General features: G+C 41.7%; 2 protein-coding genes across 2 annotated transcripts; both read right to left on the bottom strand.

Moving 5' to 3' along the window:
* Positions 1-104: 104 nt before the first annotated feature.
* LOC120023837 (serine/threonine-protein kinase PLK4-like) lies at positions 105-10566 on the bottom strand. Its single transcript, XM_038967954.1, has 14 exons — positions 10366-10566; positions 9240-9335; positions 8839-8934; positions 8298-8412; positions 7178-8162; positions 7001-7092; positions 6552-6874; positions 6332-6436; positions 6117-6219; positions 5855-6004; positions 5476-5704; positions 1123-1216; positions 736-986; positions 105-539 (listed from the first exon to the last, which is right to left on the bottom strand). Exons 1-14 carry the CDS (start codon positions 10393-10395, stop codon positions 440-442), a joined length of 2769 nt encoding a protein of 922 aa, XP_038823882.1. The 5' UTR covers positions 10396-10566; the 3' UTR covers positions 105-439.
* Positions 10567-11624: 1058 nt separating this feature from the next.
* Positions 11625-21830, bottom strand: hspa4l (heat shock protein 4 like). Its single transcript, XM_038967955.1, has 19 exons — positions 21457-21830; positions 19952-20009; positions 19672-19812; positions 18956-19078; positions 18697-18796; positions 18109-18242; positions 17760-18004; positions 17580-17656; positions 17300-17451; positions 17045-17151; positions 16763-16896; positions 15993-16189; positions 14809-14883; positions 14550-14693; positions 13997-14122; positions 13759-13866; positions 13395-13514; positions 12655-12816; positions 11625-12534 (listed from the first exon to the last, which is right to left on the bottom strand). The coding sequence occupies exons 1-19, from the start codon at positions 21561-21563 to the stop codon at positions 12352-12354; spliced, it is 2493 nt and encodes an 830-aa protein (XP_038823883.1). The 5' UTR covers positions 21564-21830; the 3' UTR covers positions 11625-12351.
* Positions 21831-22053: the final 223 nt, after the last annotated feature.

Genomic DNA, 22053 nt, shown 5'->3' with positions numbered 1-22053 from the left:
CCACTCATCCTTTAAATGTTAAAGTTTTTGCTGGAAACATTTACTTTTACCCATTTATGCTGTTGTGAAGGTGATATGAAGAACACAAGACCCTTGAACACCAACGTGCGACTGAACTCTACCCAGCCTGCAGATGTTTATTGCTTCAGCTTTTATGCATCTGACATTTCATGTAGATGGTTTGACAACTGACAATATAGAAAATACAAGTTTACACGCACATAAACTATTTCAACAAGATGCTGTACAACATGGGTACTTCATAAAATATATTCATAATTTGTCATCTGTACATAGAAAATAAACATATTTACAAGCACACTTGAAAGAGGTATGTATGTCATAGTATAAAGCCTATGAAAGTTTCTCCTCCCTGCAACATCATTGCTGCACAGGGACGTGTCAATATAACAGCAAGGGGGCAATGCTGAGGTTTGATTCAGCGGCGTGCTGCTGGACTGGCCAACAGACCCAGGATGGTGGAGAGACAGTGCAGCTTCTCCTTCACAAGCTCTGGCAACTTCTCATTCTCCTTGTACCTGGAGCAACAAAAGTAGGAACATGTCAGCAAAAAGGGTTTGACAACTACCATTCCTCAAATACAGAAAACCATCTTTTACATCTGAAAATTATCAAAAATGACAAAGATGGACATTGACATAGCACTATCAAACAGTGGTAAAGCCATGTGTCAGTTATTGTATTTATTAAAGGTGCTGTGTACGTGTTCAGTACCTGGTGGTCCGTCCCTCTGGGGACGTGTAGATAATACAGGAAACCCCTGCCTGCACCACCAGCTGGGAGCCATCGTTGAACTGCACCCACACCTCTCCACTGGTCAGCTGTGAGGCCCAACCAATATTTGGCACAAAGACAGACTTGAGGACTTTCCCTGCGTTGGCCGTGTGGTCTTGTTTGACCGACAGCGGAGAGCAGTTTTTGTTCACACTGGCTGAGGTGATGTCAGACTCTTCATAGGAGAACCTCTGAAGATTGGACAAGATAAATAAAATAAAGTTCAAAAACAATAACACCAGAAATATCTTACAATTCCTCCATAGAAATGGATGGAATAAATAGCTTAGATCATACAATGTGACATGTTGCGTGGGAGAAACTCACAGAGGGAGTGAAACATGGGGGCTGGGGCAGTGATGCCACATCAGCAGTGGCAGGCTGGGACGAGGGGCAGGAGGAGTCTGGGTTGGCAGGTCTCCTGGGAGGGACAAACAGAGTAGCAAGATTAGTGACACAAGGACCGGCTGACATACACTACTGTTCAAAAGTTTGGGGTCACTTAGAAATGTCCTTGTTTTTGAAAGATAAGCACATTTTTGTCTATTAAAATAACATCAAATTGACCAGAAATACAGTGTGGACATTACTATTGTAGCTGGAAACGGCTGATTTTTTTATGGAATATCTACATAGGCCTACAGAGTCCCATTATCAGCAACCATCACTCCTGTGTTCCAATGGCACGTTGTGTTAGCTAATCCAAGTTTAGCATTTTAAAAGGCTAATTGATCATTAGAAAGCCCTTTTGCAATTATGTTAGCACAGCTGAAAAATGTTGTCCTGATTAAAGAAGCAATAAAACTGGTCTTCTTTAGACTAGTTGAGTATCTGGAGCATCAGCATTTGTGGGTTCGATTACAGGCTCAAAATGTCCAGAAACAAAGACCTTTCTTCTGCAACTCGTCAGTATTCTTGTTCTGAGAAATGAAGGCTATTTCACCAGTACAAGTATGGACACACCTACTGATTCAAGGGTTTTTCTTTATTTTTACTATATTGTAGAACAATAGTGAAGACATCAAAACTATGTTAATAACACATATGGAATCATGTAGTAACCAAAAAAGTGCTAAACAAATCTAAATATATTTTGTATTTGAGATTCTTCAAAGTAGCCACTCTTTGCCATGACAGCTATGCACTCTTGGCATTTTCTCAAGCAGCTTCATGAGGAATGCTTTTCCAACTGTCTTGAAGGAGTTCCCACATCTGCAGAGCACTTGTTGCATGCTTTTCCTTCACTCTGCAGTCCAACTCATCCCAAACCATCTCAATTGGGATGAGGTCGGGTGATTGTGGAAGCCAAGTCATCTGATGCAGCACTCTCCTTGGTCAAATAGCCCTTGCACAGCCTGGAGGTGTGTTTTGGGTCATTGTCCTGTTGAAAAACAAATGATAGTCCCACTAAGCGCAAACCAGATGAGGTGGCGTATTGCTGCAGAATGATGTGGTAGCCATGCTGGTTAAGTGTGCCTTGAATTCTAAATAAATCAGACAGTGTCAACAGCAAAGCACCCCCACACCACCTCCTCCATGCTTCACGGTGGGAACTACACGTGGAGATCATCCATTCACCTACTCTGCGTCTCACAAAGACATGGCGGTTGGAACCAGAAATCTCAAATTATTACTCATCAGACCAAAGAACAGATTTCCACTGGTCTAATGTCCATTGCTCGTGTTTCTTGGCCCAAGCAAATCTATTTCTGATTGGGTCCTTTAGTAGTGGTTTCTTTGCAGCAATTCAACTATGAAAGGCCTGATTCACACAGTCTCCTCTGAACAGTTGATGGTGAGATGTGTCTATTACTTGAACTCTGAAGCATTTATTCGGGCTGTAATCTGAGGCTGGTAACTCTAATGAACTTATCCTCTACAGCCATGTAACTCTGGGTCTTCCTTTCCTGTGGCGGTCCTCGTGAGAGCCAGTTTCATTATAGTGCTTGATGTTTTTTGCAACTGCACTTGAAGAAACTTTCAATGTTCTTGACATTTTCAGCATTGACAGACCTTCATGTCTTAAAGTAATGATAAAGAGAAATGACAGTTTACCTATTTGAGCTGTTCTTGCTATAATATGGACTTGGGTCTTTTACAAAATAGGGCTATCTTCTGTATACCACCCCTGCCTTGTCACAACAAAACTGATTGGCTCAAACGCATTAAGGAAATAAATTCTACAAATTAACTTTTAACAAAGCACACCTGTTAATTGAAAAACATTCCAGGAGACCTCATGAAGCTGGTTGAGAGAATGCAAAGAGTGTGCAAAGCTGTCATCAAGGCAAAGGGTGGCTACTTTGAAGAATCTCAAATATGTTTTGATTTGTTTATCACTTTTTTGGTTACTACATGATTCCATGTGTTACTTCATAGTTTTGTGTCGTCTATTATTCTACAATGTAGAAAATAGTAAAAATAAAGAAAAACCTTTGAATGAGTATGTGTGTCCAAACATTTAACTGGTACTGTATGCATGCATACACACACATATATTAGACAAATAAAAGTGTACAAAATAGCCTCTATTAGTCGAGGCATGGACTCTACAAGGTGTCGAAAGCATTCCACTGGGATGCTGGCCCATGTTGACTCCAATGCTTCCCACAGTTATGTCAAGTTGGCTGGATGTTTTTTGGGTGGTGGACCATTCTTGATACACCCAGGAATCTGTTGACTGTGAAAAACCCAGCAGCGTTGCAGTTCTTGACACACTCAAACCAGTGTCCCTGGCACCCGCTATCACACCCTGTTCAAAGGCACTTTAATCTTTTGTCTTGCCCATTCACCCTCAATGGCACACATACACAATCCATGTCTCAAGGCTTAAAAATCCTTATTTAACCTGTCTCCTTCCCTTCATCTACACTGATTGAAGTGGATTTAACAAGTGACATCAATAAGGGATCATAGCCTGCACCTGTCAGTCTGTCATGGAAAGAGCAGGTGTTCCTAATGTTTTGTACACTCAGTGTAAATAACTGAAATAGTAACTTTCAGCATTCTGCAAGATGGTACTTTATTTAAGACAGTGGAGGCTTCTCAGGGGAGGAAAGGGAGGACCATCCTCAGTGAATTTCATAAAAATGTCAATTGTAAACTTTTTCAAATTATACTTTTTTAAATAAAACTATACTATATATAATCACGTCACCAAATATCAAATACATTTTTAGGTGTCACATGCGCCGAATACAAGAGGTGTAGACCTTACTGTGAAATGCTTACTTACAAGCCCTTATTAACCAACAATGCAGTTAAAGAAATAGAGTTAAGAAAATATTTACTAAATAAACTAAAGTTAAAACCTGAAATGTTTATTAAAAAGTAACAAGAAAATTACAAAACAACCGGCTAGCTAGCACTGCAGTGTATAAAATGTGGTGAGTAGTTGACTCAGAGAGAAAGACAATAGTTTAACAATTCATTTCTTCCAAAATGAAGGAGAAGCAAGAGAGAAATAGAGTGTCATTTTTTTTCTGTTCCACTTAGTTAGTACATGCAGCTAATGGAACACCCTGCTCAAACAGAGGGATGCTAGCTGGCTATGACTTTCTAACACAACACTGCAACTCTTCCAAGTCAAGGTAAGCTTTTGGTTTGACTAATTTATTGCCTCCGGGGCCCGACAGTGTAAATGCTTACTGACTGACTGTACACTAACATTACTGCATGATTGTAGCAGGTTTACTAACGCGTTAGTTCTATTAGCTATGCTGACTATGATGTTACTTTAGCTAAAATGGTGACAACGATGTAGGCTGTGTGTAGCGGTTTGGAAAGGTTTTTTCGCCTGGTCACATACAGCTGATGTATTGTGCATTGAAGTCCACAAGCGAAGGAATACAACATGTGTTATGAGAGTGAACTGTTTACACATGATCAGCGACTATTTACATTGACCCCCCCCATTTGTTTTGTACACTGCTGCTACTCGCTGTTTATTATCTATGCATAGTCACTTTACCCCTACCTACATTTACCTCAACTAACCTGTACCCCCGCACACTAACGGCGTACTGGTACCCCCTGTATACAGCCTCGTATTGTTATTTTGTGTTACTTTTTAGTTTATTTGGTAAATATTTTCTTAACTCTTCTTGAACTGCACTGTTGGTAAAGTGCTTGTAAGTAAGCATTTCCGCTAAGGTCTACACTTGTATTCGGCGCATGTGACAAATAAAGTTGATTTGATTCATTCCGCCGATTCTGTTAACTTTTCTTAAACGGAAGCAAACATTAAAACAGGGATAAACATACCTTGTTTGCAACTGTTGGACTAATGATTACACCCTATATCAGTTAGATGCAGGCCAGAGTGTGCAAGGCGGTATTGAATGTCACTGTCTGTCACCTCAAATTTGTCTCTCGACCTGTCCACCTACGCTGTAAACTTTCAATCATAGGCTAGGTTGTAGCAACCTTATGATGGGTATGGGGAAAATAAGAGTATCATGTAGTAGCCTAAACCTATCGCTGTTATATTGAACTGGGTGAATGGAATATGAATGACAGTCATCCAATATGCTGTAATAGAAATAAGGCCATGTTCATGAAAAATAAATCGTCCTCCCTCATCTTAAACGACACTGACCCCCACTGATATAAGTGCTTCCAAACATGACAATTTACAGCATTAACACTGACAACAGACACAGCCATGGCTCTCACACTCACCTGCCGATGGTGATGGGGAAGAAAGGCGTGCTCTTGGCACTGTGCTGCTCTTCTGCAGTGATTGCCGCCTCTAGAGAAAGACACATGCTGTGGCCCTCGTCAGACAGCTCTACATACAGCCTGCTCTCTGGGCTGAGGCCACTCAGACCCACCTCCCCTTTCACTGTGTACGACTTCCCACTCTTCTCCACCACCCGGACCAGCTCCGACGTCTTGTGGATCTTTGCTCCTGTCACAGCACAGAGGGGAACTACAGGTCAGGATGATTTAGTTTAACAGTGTGCAACAATAACATTTCAATATCAGAGAAGGACAATAGATCTTATCCTTCAAGTTCATGATGTTTCATATAACTGATGCTTTGTAAAATGGTCCTCACCATCGTAGAAGCACACCTCCAGGTCTGCATTGGGGGAGTTCTCCATCAGCATACACTTAGCAGACTTGGTATAGAGGGTAACTTTGGGAGTCTTGGATTTCACCAGGAGCACAAACTTGGAGGCATACTGGTATTTCCTCCAGTACTTCTCTATTGAAGAGAAGCAGAAAACAAAGGTTCATTGAAATCAGATTTCTAACATATGTATACAATTATTTTTACTCATGTAACAGAGACTTCACTGTCTGGTATTGAGGTGTACCTGGTAAGTCCTCATAGCTGCAGATCAAGATGTCCTCGGGAGGAGCAGGGGGGCGCTCTAGTACAGGAAAACCCTTCCCCTCATTGGGCTGGTAAATAGTGACCTACAGGTGCATGGTCAAAGGTTGAAATGAGTGTTTTGCCATTATTTTACTGACAGAGACCATGATATATCCTCGCTGAAGGATATGAAGTTTTGTTATTCCTGAAACTCACCATCAAACCATCACAGGATATCCTAAGGACCTCTTTGACCCTCTCCTGGGGGCCCTGGCCCTTGAGAAGCTCCATACATACCTCTCCTGTATCAAGAATGCTCACCTGGGGAGAAAGAGACAGAAACCACAGCTGTAGAGCAGGCAGGCATAGCCCCGTCATTGAAAGCAGATCAGGTGAATAGAGACAGGGGGATAACTAGGGGCTTTGTCTGTCTTACCACAGCGATTTTAGTCTTCTGTCTGATGGGTTTCAGTCTGGAGGCACACAGGGGAGGGAGCACATTTCTCAGGGACTTCTCCTTTGCTATACTTGGTTTGGGTTTAGACAGACTCTGCAGCTCTCCCCCATGTACTCGTTGCCCATTCTCCCAGTAGGACTCAGTGTTTGAGGGGTGGTGCTGGTTGTGGTTGCGGTGAGAACTGGTCCCTCTGCCTGCTGGTTTGTCACTCCAGTAGTTGTGTACACCTAGAGGCTCCCTGCTGCTATGGAAACTGCCACTGCTGCTGTGAGCGCTGACATCCGTGGGCCTCGGAAACGGGCCTGGGGAGTCAGGGGGAACAAACACTGTTAAGCTCATGTATGAAAATCTTTATTTTTGAACTTTTAAATCTTTCCATTGGGATGTAAGATTAAGATACAGCAAAGAAAAGAGTAGGTGTAATATACCTTCTTTACTGAACCAATTTTGTACACCTTCTGACTCTTCTAACTGCAGGTTTAGTGGACGTGGTGGTTGTGTGGAATATGAACATCCTGAGCTGAGAACATACATGCATCAGTTAGACAGACATTTTAATATAAATCACATTCTATTAATTACAGCACACTGGTGTCACATCTTACCTGGCTGTCTGTTTGACAGGCGGCGATGGGAGCTTTCCATGTTCTGCGACGGGTTGTGGAGTCTCCTTGTAGCTGGAGGACATGGGAAAGGCCAGTCTCCCTGACACAGTCAGCATCTCCTCAGAGTGGCACCTCTCCAGCTCTGCCTGCCCCATCCCCTGGACTGGAGTGACAGAGGAGCTAGACCGGTCTGAGGAGTGAGCCCTTCGTAGGTACCTGGAGTGGGGCCGTCCACTCTTCCCACCCAGTGCAGCTCTGCTCCTGCCTACTCTGTCTGAGTGCTGCTGCTGCCACTGCTCAACCCCATCAAAGCAGGCGTTGCTGGGCGGACGGGGCAGTGTAGGGATAGGCATCATGCGATTGGGCAAGGCAGGTCCCATCACACGCCTGGCTCTCCTCTGGAGACTGCTGCTGCTGCTGCCGGACGTGGACGAGGTGCAGGCTGTGGAGATGGTGGCGATGCCGCTGTCCATGGAGCCTGGCTCCCCCAGGCTCCGCTCCTTGATTCTGGCCAGCAGGCTTTGGGTCATGAAGGGGTGCTCCAGCACGGCAGACAGGCTGGGCCGTTGCGCAGGGTCCTTCCTCAGCAGCTGATGGATCAGGTCCTGGGCCTCCTGGGACACATGGCTGGGCATGTCATACTCCCCCAGAACCACCTTGTTGAGGGTGTGCTTCACCGTGTCTGTGTCAAACGGGGGCCGGCCCATCAGGAAGGCGTAGAACATGCAGCCCAGAGACCAGACATCAGACTCCAGGCCGTGAGCACTGTGGGTGGCCACCTCTGGGGAGATGTAGTTGGGTGTGCCACACATGGTGAAGTGCTTCTCGCTGGGGAGCTTCAGCTTGGTGGCCAGGCCAAAGTCAGCTATTTTAAGGTTCATACTGCCCGACAGCAGCATGTTGGACAAGGTCAGGTCCCGATGCATGATGCCATGTGTATGCAAGTACAGCATACCTTTCACTATTTGATGCATGAAGTGCCTTGCTGTAACGTGAAGAAAACAAAGTTAAACTGTTATAAAAGGAAACGAGGCAAAGTGTCAAAACATGTTAACGTAGCTTTATATCATGTTAAGAAATGTATCTGTTTAACTCTCAGGTTAAAAAAAAAAAGACTCACCTTCACCCTCTGAGAAGGGCATGTTCCTATCTTTCAGGTATCGACTCATCTCTCCATTATGGCACATCTCCAACACCAAGTACACATAATTACTGTCTTCAAAGTAGGTGTACAGCTGCAAAAGAGTAAAATGACAGGCCAAAATGTTATCAGGGTTCATGGCACAGTACCACCTTGTGGACTGGCTGCGCCACTATGTAAAATGTTTGATAATTTAAGGCCAGACACCACACCTTATTATTCTAGACATTTTTGCTCTAGATGGCAGGAAATGGCAGTATTCAAAAAAGCTAAACTGTCTGAGTCTACACCCCACCTGTACTCAGCAGCACCACATTTAGAAAATCATTGGGAGAACCCTGGGGTTAAATGCAGTCATGTAAATGAGTAAATAAGACCTTATTAAAGAATCACCAATTTCAGCACTACAATGATCACATGCCATAAATAAGACCTTATTAAAGAATCACCAATTTCAGCACTACAATGATCACATGTCCAACATAAGATTGGACATGTTACGACTACGAAACATGCTTACCTCTAGTATTGACGGATGCTTCAATCGACACTGAATCTCCACTTCGTTACTCACACGCTTGACCATACCAGATTTGCGCATGGCTTTTTTGTCAATCTGCACAGAGAGGGAGATAATTAGTGCATGTTTTGTGGCTTTAGTCTTGTGGCTAAGAGCCGATCGAACTTCCACAAAGAAACGATGAGATCTATACAGAGACAGAACAGACTGTGGGTTAGTGGGTTAGGCTGTCAACATTTCCACACTTGTGATTTGTCTGCTTGCACTTGACAATAAACACTTTGTAGTGCTGAGCTCTTACTTTATGGTATTAATGTTTGTGTTTTGTGGTTCTCTGGGGAGCAACACTATAAAAGTACTGGGACGCAGACTGTATAGCAATTTAGAAAAATTGTTCTTACCATTTTGATCGCCACCTCCAAGCCAGTGTTAACTGACTTTGCCCGGTAAACACACGCAAAGGAGCCCTTACCAAGGAGCGTGAGAACTTTGAAGTCCTGATAAAGAGAATTAACAAATGTTTTCACAAAATGAAATATAGAATTCCAAAGTCAATAACATAATATTTACATTACAACAAATATGACTAGAATATGTCCTATAGCTAGGCCTATGTCCTAAAAATATGTCCTAGATGTGCCTGTCAGCTGTTTATATATATATATATATATATATATATATATATAAAATGACTGACGTGATACCTCAATCTGTAACTCCCCAGCTGTAGATAAGATATTCTCCTCATCTTCACTGACTTTGCATTTAGTTGTCAGGTTTTGAAAGAAATAACGAATAACTTTGTCGAACATCTTCCCTCTGACATGTATGATGTAACTGGCTAGACAGCCAGTGAGTAGTACACCACCACAACAACTGTACCAGGCATTTGGTCGTCAGGGAAGCTACAGACTGGCTACCCAACATTGCCAACTGTAAAACCATCAAACAAACGTTGCACCCGTCTTTGCCATATGGCCTTGAATTATCCCGGCTCTCTTCCCGCTAATGAAGAAGGCGTTGTGGTCCCAATCACCTGGCAACAATAAACCGGTGCCATAAGTCGCGGGGGAGCACCACCGGTTGAGGCTGCTGAAGGGAGGACGGCTCATATGGCTGGAACGGAGTAAATGGAATGGCATCATTTTGATAACGTTCCACTCCAGCCATTCCCACGAGCCTGTCCTCCCCAATTAAAGTGCCACCAACCTCCTGTGTGGGAGGCATGTCTCAAGAGTCAACAACTCGGCTGCAACACCGCTAGGTTTAGCCATCAGCTAACGTCACTCTTCTGCATTGCCGACTACGAACTGTGCAAAGTTAGTAACGTTTGTAGACAACTACAGTAGCTAAGTTAGTTTGCTATTTAGCTAACTAAACAGCGTCGGAGTAGCTAGTTCTTGCAACTTCAGCGAGCTAAAATAATTTGTACTAGACTAGCTAAATTAGCTAGCTACAGTAATAAATTAGCCACGCGTTAGCTAGCTAACGTACACAGTAATACAGTAACGTTAGCGGATAACTCACCTCGATTTTATTACCGATTGAAACACTCATCTTGCTTCTCGTGTCTTCCCAATCGATACAAAAGTATTATTCAATACATGTTCAACCAGGTTAATTTATCCGCGGCCGTAAACGACCTTTGATAAAAACAAATGAATGTTGCTATTTTATTCCACTCCAAAACTTTTGCATTTCTTCCATTTTGAAAATATCCGCCCGTTACACTCGTGGTCACGTGACTATACACGTCATATTGCAACAAGCAAAAGTAGCCACATTCCCTTCGAAGTCCCTCGATTAATCCAGTTGACTCTCCAATAGGACACCTTTGTTTCTCTTTGTTTCTCCTTGCTCCCTCAGAACAACAGATCTATACATGCTTTATTTCAAAAGGATATTGTATCCATTCCTTATGTCACAACTTACTGGAATACATTTGTCAATATCTGTTGGGAAAAAGTCTGGTTATTATCACACAAATACATGCTTGTTAACAAGGTCAAAGAGGTCTACTTATCCATAAGTATTACCCTGCGAATCATTACCTGAAGACACTCAAAAAAGACATTAACATTAACTGTACTTTTTGTGTTGAGCATCCAGAAACAGTTTTGCATTTATTTTGGCATTGTCTACATGTAAAGAAATTATGGAAAGATATTCATAGTTTTATCATTGTAAATATTCTTGATGACTCTAGTTTTTTTTATGGGAGAATGTGCTGCTCGGTTTCCTTAACTATAAAAAGGATCAAGAAAAACAATTTTACCTCAAAACTAATTGTCCTAATTGCAAAATGTCATATTCATAAATGTAAATTCACTAAAAAAACACTCTTCCGTGTTTTCTATTAGGATTTCGAGCAGTACATTAAAACCATTCTACATTCTTCTAATAAAAAAGCTGTTAAAACAATCAATATGTGTGCATCTTTTAAGGTCTTTGTATAATCTGTAATTTGTTGTACCCCCTAGCATATGTTATCATTGTCTGTTTGTATACTTCTTGTATGTATACTGTTTTTTCTCAAAAAATATATATATTCAAAAAATAAAACCTTCACTTCGAGGGCTGCTCGAGCTAAAAGAGCCTATCAGGAACAAAAAGCACTAGATGCATTGAATAAAATAACATCCTCTTTATGTAGTAACATCCTCTAGAGACTTGACCCTATTAGAGTTTTGTAGCATAATAGTCTTAAATAAGATGAAGATACTTTGAATACACATCTTTAGCACTTTAGTCAATTACATTTCGATCAATAATGAAATAACACAATGTTTGTCTAAAGACAAAATAATGCATTTATTACTTGCCGTTTTAAAATCTCATGATTCAAATATGGAAATGCATGAAAACAAGTAAAAGAATAGGCAGCAGCTTGCTCTCTTGTCTTGCTACTTGACAGTTGTGGTGTGTCACCCATTTCAACACTAGGAATGTATCCTATACACAACTATATGCACTGGCCAGTTTAAATTACTAAAATAATATTTACAGAATCTAGACATACAGACATCTTTTCAAATTAATATATTAAATACAAATATATATAATATGTATTATTGCATACACAGTTTACTAATAGTTTAATCAGCCTTAGCGTTTGTTCAGACAGTAATTCTACTTATGTTCCACTACAAGGTTATGTGCAATAAGAGTCACCTTAGAGATCTGCTTATGGGACTTTTGAAATGCAAACACGTATGGTTTAGAAAAACAACTTTTGGGAGAGCCTGCATTGTTTTAATCTATCTAATCTTACAGTTAATGACTATATATGGTCTTGTCTAACCACTCAAGAAGGAGCGCACCATTGTAACATACAAGGCAAAGTCTAAAAAGGTAAAAATCAAACAGGGGGACTCTAAATACAAATGCACAACAGCCCACTGAGTGGTGGTGGACATGGAAAAATGGTTCCTTGATATACTATGTATGTTTGGGTAGACCTGCTCTGATGGGAGCTAGAGTAATGGCAGCAGAGCTTGTTTAGCAGAGAGGGGCTCAGTCAATCTCCATCTCTCCTGAGGGAGGCTTTGTCTGGTTGCTTCCCTTTGCCTCTCCCTTCCCGTCAGCTCCTTGCCTTGGGCCGTTATGGGCCCCGTTGCTCTTGTAGTTCTCCTCTGACACATCCTCTGCTTTGGGCTTCGGCCGGTTGACCACTGGGTTGCATACTTCATCCAGTTCCTAAAGTATAGGTATATGTGGGAGATAGGAACATGCAGTATTATTAAAAAGATAAGTAACTGGTGACGATGTGCCAATAGCATGTCATATGGTTGAATCATACCCTCTTATCACACACACCTGTATTTTGGAAATTATGTCTGCTACTTTGACTACTGGGCCCTGGGCGATTGTGAGTTGGCTCTGGGCGTTCATCTTGCTGTTCATCCAGCCCATGCTTTCATTTACACACTTCTCCACGTTGCTCATCTCCTCAGCATTCAGATGCTGGTAACGTTCATCCTGAGTGTAGATAGGAAACAAAACAATTAGAGCTAGAACACCTCTATCTCATTACGTAAATTACCTCATCTATGCCCTCACAAAATAATGAATTAATCTAAATTTCACAGATTGTTTATTACATACATCCTGGGTTAAACCCAGAAACATATTAAGTCCTAGAACAGACAGTGTCACAATTGCTCATAAAATTACTATGACATTGACCTAACCAGGTTTGAAAAGTGTGTACAGGCCACACACGACTGATGAAACTAAACAAATAAAATGGGAGTGTACTGAAAATGGAAAAGGTAATACAGGGAAAGCAATTAGCACAATCCCAACAGAGCAGTGGTGTAGTAGTTCACAGAGAAAAAGGGGCATTGTAAATGGTCTCAGCATAATTTCACTGCATCTCACACTGAGCTTTAGTGATTGGTGGTTCAACCATAGAAATAGAGCAGGTTCAATGTTTCTAAAGTAGGAGATAACAAGCACGCAATAACATGATAATGCCTTTTCTGACATCAGTGCAATCCAGAAAAACAAAAAGATTGCAAAGATGAAAGGATGCTGAAAAGTATTCCAGTTTTTACCTTCTGTTTGTAAAGCTCCACAGCCTTCATATAGAGTTGGATCTTCTTGCCCATTTCTTCAAATGCTCTCGGCCTGTCCTCCTGCTCCCTGTGCCTGTCCTGAATGGGCTGGCCAAACCTCTGGAAAAGGACATCAGTCAAATCATATCAGTCAAGTCACACAAAAAAATGCTGAGTCACGTACCCAAACCTTCAAACGGAGGTTAATGTTTTCAAATGGAGATGACACTGTTCACCTAAATGCCCCAAAAAACATTTGTTTATTATTCACGTATCTTGCTCCTGATTTCAGAATTGCCATAATAGCAGATGGGTGCAGGCAGAGGCTGGATATAAAAGTCGTTTATGCTAAATGAACACTAACCTTGAGATCTTCCAGCTTATCCACATAGACCTGTTTGTCTTGGTCCTCTCCCTCCTCATAAAGCCAGTTCTCTGTGTCTTCGAGCATCATTGTCAGACGATTACTGTCCTTTTTGGAAGGTGAGAAAGGCCAAAACAGGTATCAGCAAACACATGATGTATTGCAAAGACTTGTTATTTGTTCAATGTGGCAATATTTATTTATTAGTTCGAAGAAATATGTTAATCTAGGTTCTTACCTCCTCAGTGGTGTACTTCTCATAGATGCCACACAGTTTGTCCCGCAGGTCGTACACATACTCCTCCACAGCATTCTTAGCATCATTCCTCTCTTTCTCCAGCTTGTCCTGGACGATCATCTGGCTCTGAAGTACAGATAGAGAAAAGGAGGGAGCGACAGAGGGAGGCACGTGTGCTGAGAGCCAAAATCAGCCTTCCGCCTCCTCTAATACCCACTCCCAGGCAGCTCAATGGAATCCAGCCACACAAAAATATAGGACACAGTGAGGTACATCATCTGCCACAGTTTTGTAGAAGTGTACAACATAGGTCAATCATGAATGAGACAACTAATGCAGAACTTGCTGTTACATTTCCAAAGGTGGTTCAGATTCTTAACCTTCATACAGAAACCTTTCCTACTCATGTTTTATGTCTTTGAACTAAACAAGGCAGGTAAGTTTTACTTTACAATAAGCTTTCCTTAGGGTCAAAGTTTTTCCCCAGTCGAAGTGACCAGCATTACAATGAGAATATGACTCAGCTGCTGGGGTGGCCTTACGAGTGACTCACCTCATACTCCACAAAGTCATTGAGGACCCCCCTGTCCAGCTGTCTGATGATGTTGGCCAGGATGGGAAGGTCAGTGCTTTTCACTTTGACTTTGGGCTTGCTTCCCCCTGCTGCTGGGTCCTGCTTCTCATCAGGGACTCTCTCCTTTGTTGGGAAATTAAACAAATACATCAGTTCCAACTCTTATATTGATTCTCAGTGTTTCACAAGACATAAAAGTTTAAATGTAATTATAGTTTCTTATTATGAATGTATTCACCTTACTGCAGGAACTGACATCCTCATTCTGCTGGTCCCCCTGGCCTTGACTCTCCTGGTCCACCTGCATTTTAGTCTGAGACAGTAGGACACTCTCACAGCAACATCCCCTGAATCTTACAATCAACTCTTGGCTCCTCTACTTACAGTAGGTTTGACTCATGGACCACCTTAGTAGTGTAATTCATTATGTTACACCTATGTCTATCTAAACCAGCTTACTTCAAGCTGCACACCCCTCCTGTTAAAGTAACTGTGCAGTGTTTCCAGATTTCTATGAAATATGACCTATAATTAATTACAATATGAGTGAAATAGTTTTCCTTCCAAAATATGGTAATTAAGTAAGTTAAAAAGCTGCTTTTCTGTGTTGGAATGGTGTGTTTGAGATAAACTCCACCTAAAACTTCTCCAATTTATACTTTGGCCACAAATACGAGTCAACAACGTTATTTGGGTATGAGTTAACAGAATATGATTTTCACTGGACAGTTGCTTTAATCTAATCAAAATCTCTACTGTTCAGAGATGCCAATTAGAATGTTATGATCTGTATGAGTAACACATTCAAATACACTGACATATTGATAATATCAAAGGAGTGGAGGAGGATTTTTTTTATAGCAGACACAGGTACAGCACAGCCTGTGAAGGATAGAGCTATGAAGATGTGGAAAGTATATTCATCTTAATAGCTATTCCACTGGCTTCATGTATCATCTGGCGTCACACACTGCCAAGCCTGGTTATACAAACACACCCGTTCTCTCAGGCTCAATGTGATGAACCTTAGTGAGACCAGTGCTCCACAGATGAGACCAGCATTGGACTTCACCTCGCAGAGGGTGAAGTGGAGTATGAAAAGGGATTGGAGTGAGGGCTAATCACACACAGTGACCACAAACCTCCTCCATATAGTTAAAGGTGTCATCTTCAATGAGAGGAATGTGGTGCAGCTTCAAGAGCCAGGAATAGAGAGAAAATGGGCTTGAGTGAAAATAATCACATAGAGAAAGACATGAAGTCAAATCAGTGCTTTAAGTCTTAGACCTAAGACATTCAAATGGGAAGATTAAACAACAGCTTCTTTGTCGCTCTGAAATCTTAAAATAGTGTGAAGTGGCTGAATAACGAACTTCACAAATGTGAAATTCAGGTGAATCTTCTCACTCCTTTCTCTCTTACCTGGTCCTCTGGCCTTCCTTCATTCTGCACAGTGGGTTCCATGTCCATCTGAACATCCTCTCCTTCACCCTTCTGCTTCTCGATCAGGGAGGCACTGGAAACACTGAAGATGCCATGCACGTTGACGCGCACTTTGACCTTCACTTTGGAGCTCTCTCCATCAGGCTGGGGAACCACATTCTGAACAGAAAAACGCCCTGAGAAAGCAAGAGAGAAAGGGATGGAGGGAGAGAGACGTTCAAATGTCACACCTGATGGAGTCACAAGAAATGACACAAACACACTGGAGAATTGACATGTCCATCAGAGACAGGGGAAAGAGGATGAGGTCTGACTAGCTAGTAATTGCACTTCTTTCAAACTGAAATCCCATCTGCGACACCCCCTTATAATGCACACACTCACACACACAGCTCGGCTCTGTAAATGACTCCTGTGACTCATAGGGACGCAGTGTTTGTTCCATGGGAGATTAAGCCTGAGTCCTAATTACCAGCCAGGTGGGAGACCCCCACTATAGAGTTGAAATGTTCATCATCAGGCTGGCCACCAGGGAACACTTGCAGATGGCCATTACAGACATATAGGAGCTGAATTCCATAGAGCACACTGCTCTGTCTTGTAAGGGGATCTCAAGGCAGAATAGCAAAGTGCCATCCGGGTGTTACAGCTAAATATTTTATGTTCAGTGAGACCACCTTCCAATTCCTTGAACAGGTACATTAAAGATGGAAGAACTGCAGAGGCCTGAGTTGAATAAGCAAGTGTACCTATCCTGATGTCCGGGTAAGGCAGCTCCTGTGGGAGGCTGTAGAATGCTTCCAAGTCAAAGGGCTCCTTCTTGTGGAAGGTAATGACTTTGGAGAAGGGTGCTGCATGGTTCTTACTGTACACCTCACATTCTCTGTAGAACAAACAGTGGGTTTGAATGAGGACAAGACAAACACAGAGGGAAACACTGAGTTGTAATGTCTGCTCATCTTACTATAAACAACACTGCACCTACAGACGCATGTTTCTTTCTATAGAGCCAGCTGAATAGGTGCCCTTACCCAACTCCATCTTCTGTGGGGGACTTCCAACGCAGGGTGATGGGAAAGGGAACCACATCAGTGATAGAGAATTCACGCACCTTAAACGCTGGGGACATAATTGCACACTACACACACACATACATAAATAAACACACAACCAAACAAGGACACAAACACAAACACACAATCACATTGTTACACACTGAATATTACAGCAAATCATATACAATTGATGGCTGAAGTTTCCATCTCTGTAAGAGGATAGGGGAGTACCTGAAGAGCACAGCCACGTGCCACAGCCTCGTCTGCATTGAGTGTGGTGCTGACATCTTTGCCAAAGAACTTGGAGATCTTCTCTTTAATGGAAGGGATCCTGGTGGCTCCTCCTACCACCTCCACTGCATAGATCTCATCCCGGCTCAGCTCTGACACAAAACACAAACACACAGAGAGGGTAAAATAATGCATGTTCTGGTTACTGTTGAATTATCATTTACTGTCACCACGGATGTTCATCTACTAAATCAAATTCGATTTGATAAAAATGACATACTTGATTGTTCCATAACTGCTTTCAATGGTGCCTCTACTCTCATCAAAAAGGGTGCACACAGTTCTTCAAACTGGACTCTGAAAATTAAAAGGAAGGGGAAAAGTGGAATTATCATTAATGCATATAAATCTCTAAGACTATAGGAAGCTAAACGAAGGGGTCACAAATCGATATGTGTACCTGTTCATCTTGCCTGTCACATCAATGTCATTCATGAAGCACTCGATGTTAATGGGAAGGTCAGAGCAATTGGCGCTCATCAACTTCTTCAGTTTCTCACATTCCTGAGACAGCCGCAGAATAGCCCTGGGGTTCTCCCTCACGTTGAGCTTGTACCTTGCCTTGAATTCCTCGCAGAAGTTATCCACAAGTGCCTCATCAAAGTTACGCCCACCCAGGTAGGGGTCAAAGGCTGTTGCCAGGACCTGGTTAATTGACCAGACAGTTAGGGGTTAAATATGGAAGAAATAATGAAAAAGAAGGGTGAAAAATAGTGATAGGCTTCAGTACTTTAGGAAGAAAAATCCACCTTGAGTTTGCCTTTGTTAAAGGCTGATATGGAGACCTGGAATGATGAATGTCCCAGGTCCACGAACACCACATTGCGTGGCTTCTCTTCAGGGGTGGGCAGGTCCTGTTTGTAGATCCCATAAGCCAGGGCCACTGCCATTTAGAAACAACAATATGAGACACTCTAATGAATAACACTACACCACTGCAGGAATAAGAGCATCTTAGTGGATGGAAATGAATATAAGTAATGGATGTGTTATAAGGTCATTCTGGTCCCCTAAACCTAATATCACAAAATATGATTATATGTTTGTGTAGCTTAAAGGCCTACACATTGTAGATTAAAGGCCTACACAGGCCTACACATCCAACAAGGGGCTTTTCAAATGCCCTCTGTGAATATCAGTGCCTGCTGATTAAGGGGAGAAAACTAAGACTTGCAAAACTGCAGTCTCTAGGGAACCCCAGCCTATTTTGGGATAATGATATTCAAATAAAGTTGTTGGTAGAAATAAAAAATGTGTTGTGAAACAATTAAATACACATTAATGCTTTAGGCAACTAGAATCAATAAATCTAAAGACACTCTGTGGGAATCACTGACCTGCCGTGGTGTCATTGATCAGACGCAGACAGTTCAACCCTGCAATTTGGGTGGCATCCATCACAGACCTCCTCTCTGCATCGGTGAAAAAACTTGGGACCTATGAAACAAAACTCTTGTTAGAAAATAATAAACTTGAAATAAGATGGAAATATTTGTATGGTTAGTTTCATGGTATATTCACATGTGCAGTAGCTATATTGTTATTATGTTGACTAGATCCATTTTCAGTGTATTGCAATATATTGTTGTAACTCACAGAGATCACACAGTCCACAACTGGCTTCTTGAGGGCGCTCTCCGAAGTTTCCTTCAGCTTGGTCAGCAGCATTGCTGTTACCTGCTCAATTGTGAATACTTTGTCCTCATCCAGGTAACGCACCTATGAATGGGACACAGTTTTAATTTAGGCCATTTAGACCAGTGGTTCCCAAACTGTGGTGTCGGCAGGGGGTGTGAGGGGGTCCCCCCGCCCAAAAAAATTAATAATAATAAGGAACTCGGTCTGGCTTTCAACTTACTCTTGAAAGATGTAATAATAAATTCACACGGTGCAATTTCAAAATTGGGTAGTGCATCATCAGTTTTCCTCTTGTCATGTCAGTCAATGCATACCTTAGAGAGCTATTTAGAACTTCTCAGAAATGTACAGATCAACTAGCCCATGTCGGCTTATGTTTCTAAGCTAAGTTTTTCAGCTCTTGGATTTTATGGTGATGTTTGAGTCACTCAATATCGCATGAATACACATTAGACATGGCAAAATGTATAGAACTGCAAGAAAATTAGCTTTAAAACTGCAAAATGATCTTCTTTGTAGGTCAAATACAGTAGAAAATACAAACAATTGAGCAAAATAACAATGGTACTGTACATAGTGACAATGGACCATGGGGTGATGGAGCTAAAGAGAACACAATATAAATGGAGTGCAGTGAAAAGGGAACCGAGTGGAAATGTGTACAGTGGTGTTACCTTGATTCCAGTGTTGCCACTGGCCAGCTTGTGCAAGCTGTAAGGCAACTTGGGTTTCTCCCCCTGGACATATGGGTCATCGAACGCTCTGCCATGGAACTTCTTGAAGCCATGGACTGTGTTTTTGAAGTTTGTTATAATCTGAAATAAAACGTTGTTTTTTTACTTACATGTGATTTGATCCTGACCAATTTGGTAATTTCCCAAAAAGTATTTATCTGCGAAATTACATTTGCACAGTACTAGTACTATAAAATCTATTCTCATTTGATTATCTTACTTGACCCTTGGCTGCATTTCCAATGGTGCGGTTTTTGGAGGCCAGAGACACCCAAGCCCTGGGGAACCAAAACAAATAAATACATACAACATTTGCTATAGGCCTAATGGTTGATGGTAGGCTACAAGATAGATTGACATAGAAAGAAGAATACCAGTTTAGAACGATGGAGGTTGAAAATCTGAAGATTATTAAGGGAATTTCACAAGGGAGTCTGTGAAAGTATTATGAATTAGGGCAGTAAGACAGAAAAGTTCACCTTCAAATATGGAAAATAGTAGCCTGTTCTCTGGGCAGCCGAACGAGTAGAGCAAAGACCGTGAGTAAAGTAGAGAATACCGCACATGCGCAGAAGCTTCAGACCTTTTCGGGAAGAGGATTCCGAAGAATTCCTGCTCATTAATAATATCACTTTCTTAACTAATTTAACTGATACACTTCCGGCATCAGCTCATTGTGTTGCTGACAAAGAGTGATCCAGGTTTTTCTATGCATAGAAAAAAATGCCTGCAGTTGCTCTGTTGTCATTTTAGTTATTTGGAAATTGTAGTTATTTGCAAGAGCAGGCTGTAATAAAACCCAGGTCATTACATTCCCTCTCACTGAGAGTATTGGTGCATCTTGCACAGTGGCATGTTAGGAGGAGCAGGTGGAATCTTGCAGTTTCGAAAGGAATTAGTGTCAACTAAACTTTAGGCCATACCCGTGTATTCACAGTCACCTCTTCCAATGTCATAACGTGTGTATGATAGACACATTCACATAGGCTTACAAGCAGCCAATCTAGAGCCTATATTTATCTTTGTTCAAATGATTCTGTCCACATGGGAATTTGTCGTACTGTATGTCTGAGAGCAAAAATGTACAATAGTCAAGTCCCAGCAAATGCAATGATGATCGCAAGAAATAAAATGCGATATAGCCTACATTTGGTTGACACTCAACGCATGGGCCTGCTTTGAACCCCCCCCCCCCCCCCCCCCCACAACATATCTTATTTCAAAAATAGAGTAATGTAAACATATTCATTAAAACAACGATAAGACATGAGATATAGAAAGAAATCAACAACAACATTCTAATACTGAACAATTTGGTCATATTTGGGCGTAGGCTATCGCCAAGCCTTAAAAATCATGTCTTAGAACAGGATAGGATAGAAAAGTGTAAGATAAGACCAAAAATTCCATATACGTATACGATTTCAATTATTAAGTCATATGGTAAAATTAACATGTAACAAAGACTTCTGAGAATGGAGACGACGTTATAACGTTGTAATACGCAAAGCTGAAAATATACCAATCAATAGGCTACGCATGTACATGGAAGAAAAAATACTATCCAATGTAATGTCATCCTCCAATGTAAGATATTCATAATTACACATGAAACATCCATCGTGGAAGCATTTGATCACTACGCCATCAGGTAGGCTACAGCGCGCATCCAGTCGCAAACATTGCGCACAGTCACATTCTATATAGTGTCAATGATATACTTACGGCGTACATCTGTCACTGTATTCATTGGCAATGGTTTCAATGCCGCCGCTTCTGGCAACAGCGATGTAACAATTTTGGAAACCCACATCAATACCTACTACTGACATAATGAACGTAGCTGTTAGCTTGCGCTATTCTACGTAACGACTGACAATTGACACCTTTCCGATTAGAAAAATAAAATACTCCACTATGCGTGACTGTAGGCTATTTTAAATTATGCCTTTCGTTTTCAGCATCTATTTTAGAGTTAGTTTACACAGTGCTGACTCAATTACTAGCTGTTATGTAAAACAAACTGTTTATAGTCAACTCATTCAACCTAATCCCAGCGAGCCAGGATGTCCACAGGATTCTCTCAGCCTCTATATGGCTACAGTACCATCCGGCAATCCAAGCAAACATGCGCAATTGTAAAGATCAGTCTGGAATGCCTTTAAAACCCGCCCTCTGCTATCTGTTATTGGTTAAAATTCACCAAAGGTGTATTTGATTGGTGCGACAGACCATATGAGAGAAAAATCTAGAAGTCCTTGAAAGGGAACCTGCCTTTACGTCATGAGTGACAGTGTAGGGCATGGTCTGCTAGTGTAAGGA

Source organism: Salvelinus namaycush, chromosome 28 (assembly GCF_016432855.1).
Source record: "Salvelinus namaycush isolate Seneca chromosome 28, SaNama_1.0, whole genome shotgun sequence".
NCBI classification, from domain to species: Eukaryota; Metazoa; Chordata; class Actinopteri; order Salmoniformes; family Salmonidae; genus Salvelinus; species Salvelinus namaycush.
This window is presented reverse-complemented; position numbering and strand designations above follow the sequence as displayed.

Coding starts and splice junctions, on each gene's coding strand:
- LOC120023837 (XM_038967954.1), bottom strand. CDS start 10,395: ATGAGTGTTTCAATCGGTAATAAAATCGAG. Junction 6,875..7,000: donor AAATTGGTTCAGTAAAGAAG/GTATATTACACC, acceptor CTGACTCCCCAG/GCCCGTTTCCGAGGCCCACG. Junction 6,437..6,551: donor AGAAGACTAAAATCGCTGTG/GTAAGACAGACA, acceptor CTTTCTCCCCAG/GTGAGCATTCTTGATACAGG.
- hspa4l (XM_038967955.1), bottom strand. CDS start 21,563: ATGTCAGTAGTAGGTATTGATGTGGGTTTCCAAAATTGTTACATCGCT. Junction 20,010..21,456: donor TACAGTGACAGATGTACGCC/GTAAGTATATCA, acceptor TTGGTTCCCCAG/GGCTTGGGTGTCTCTGGCCT. Junction 19,079..19,671: donor GTGGCAACACTGGAATCAAG/GTAACACCACTG, acceptor TCCCATTCATAG/GTGCGTTACCTGGATGAGGA.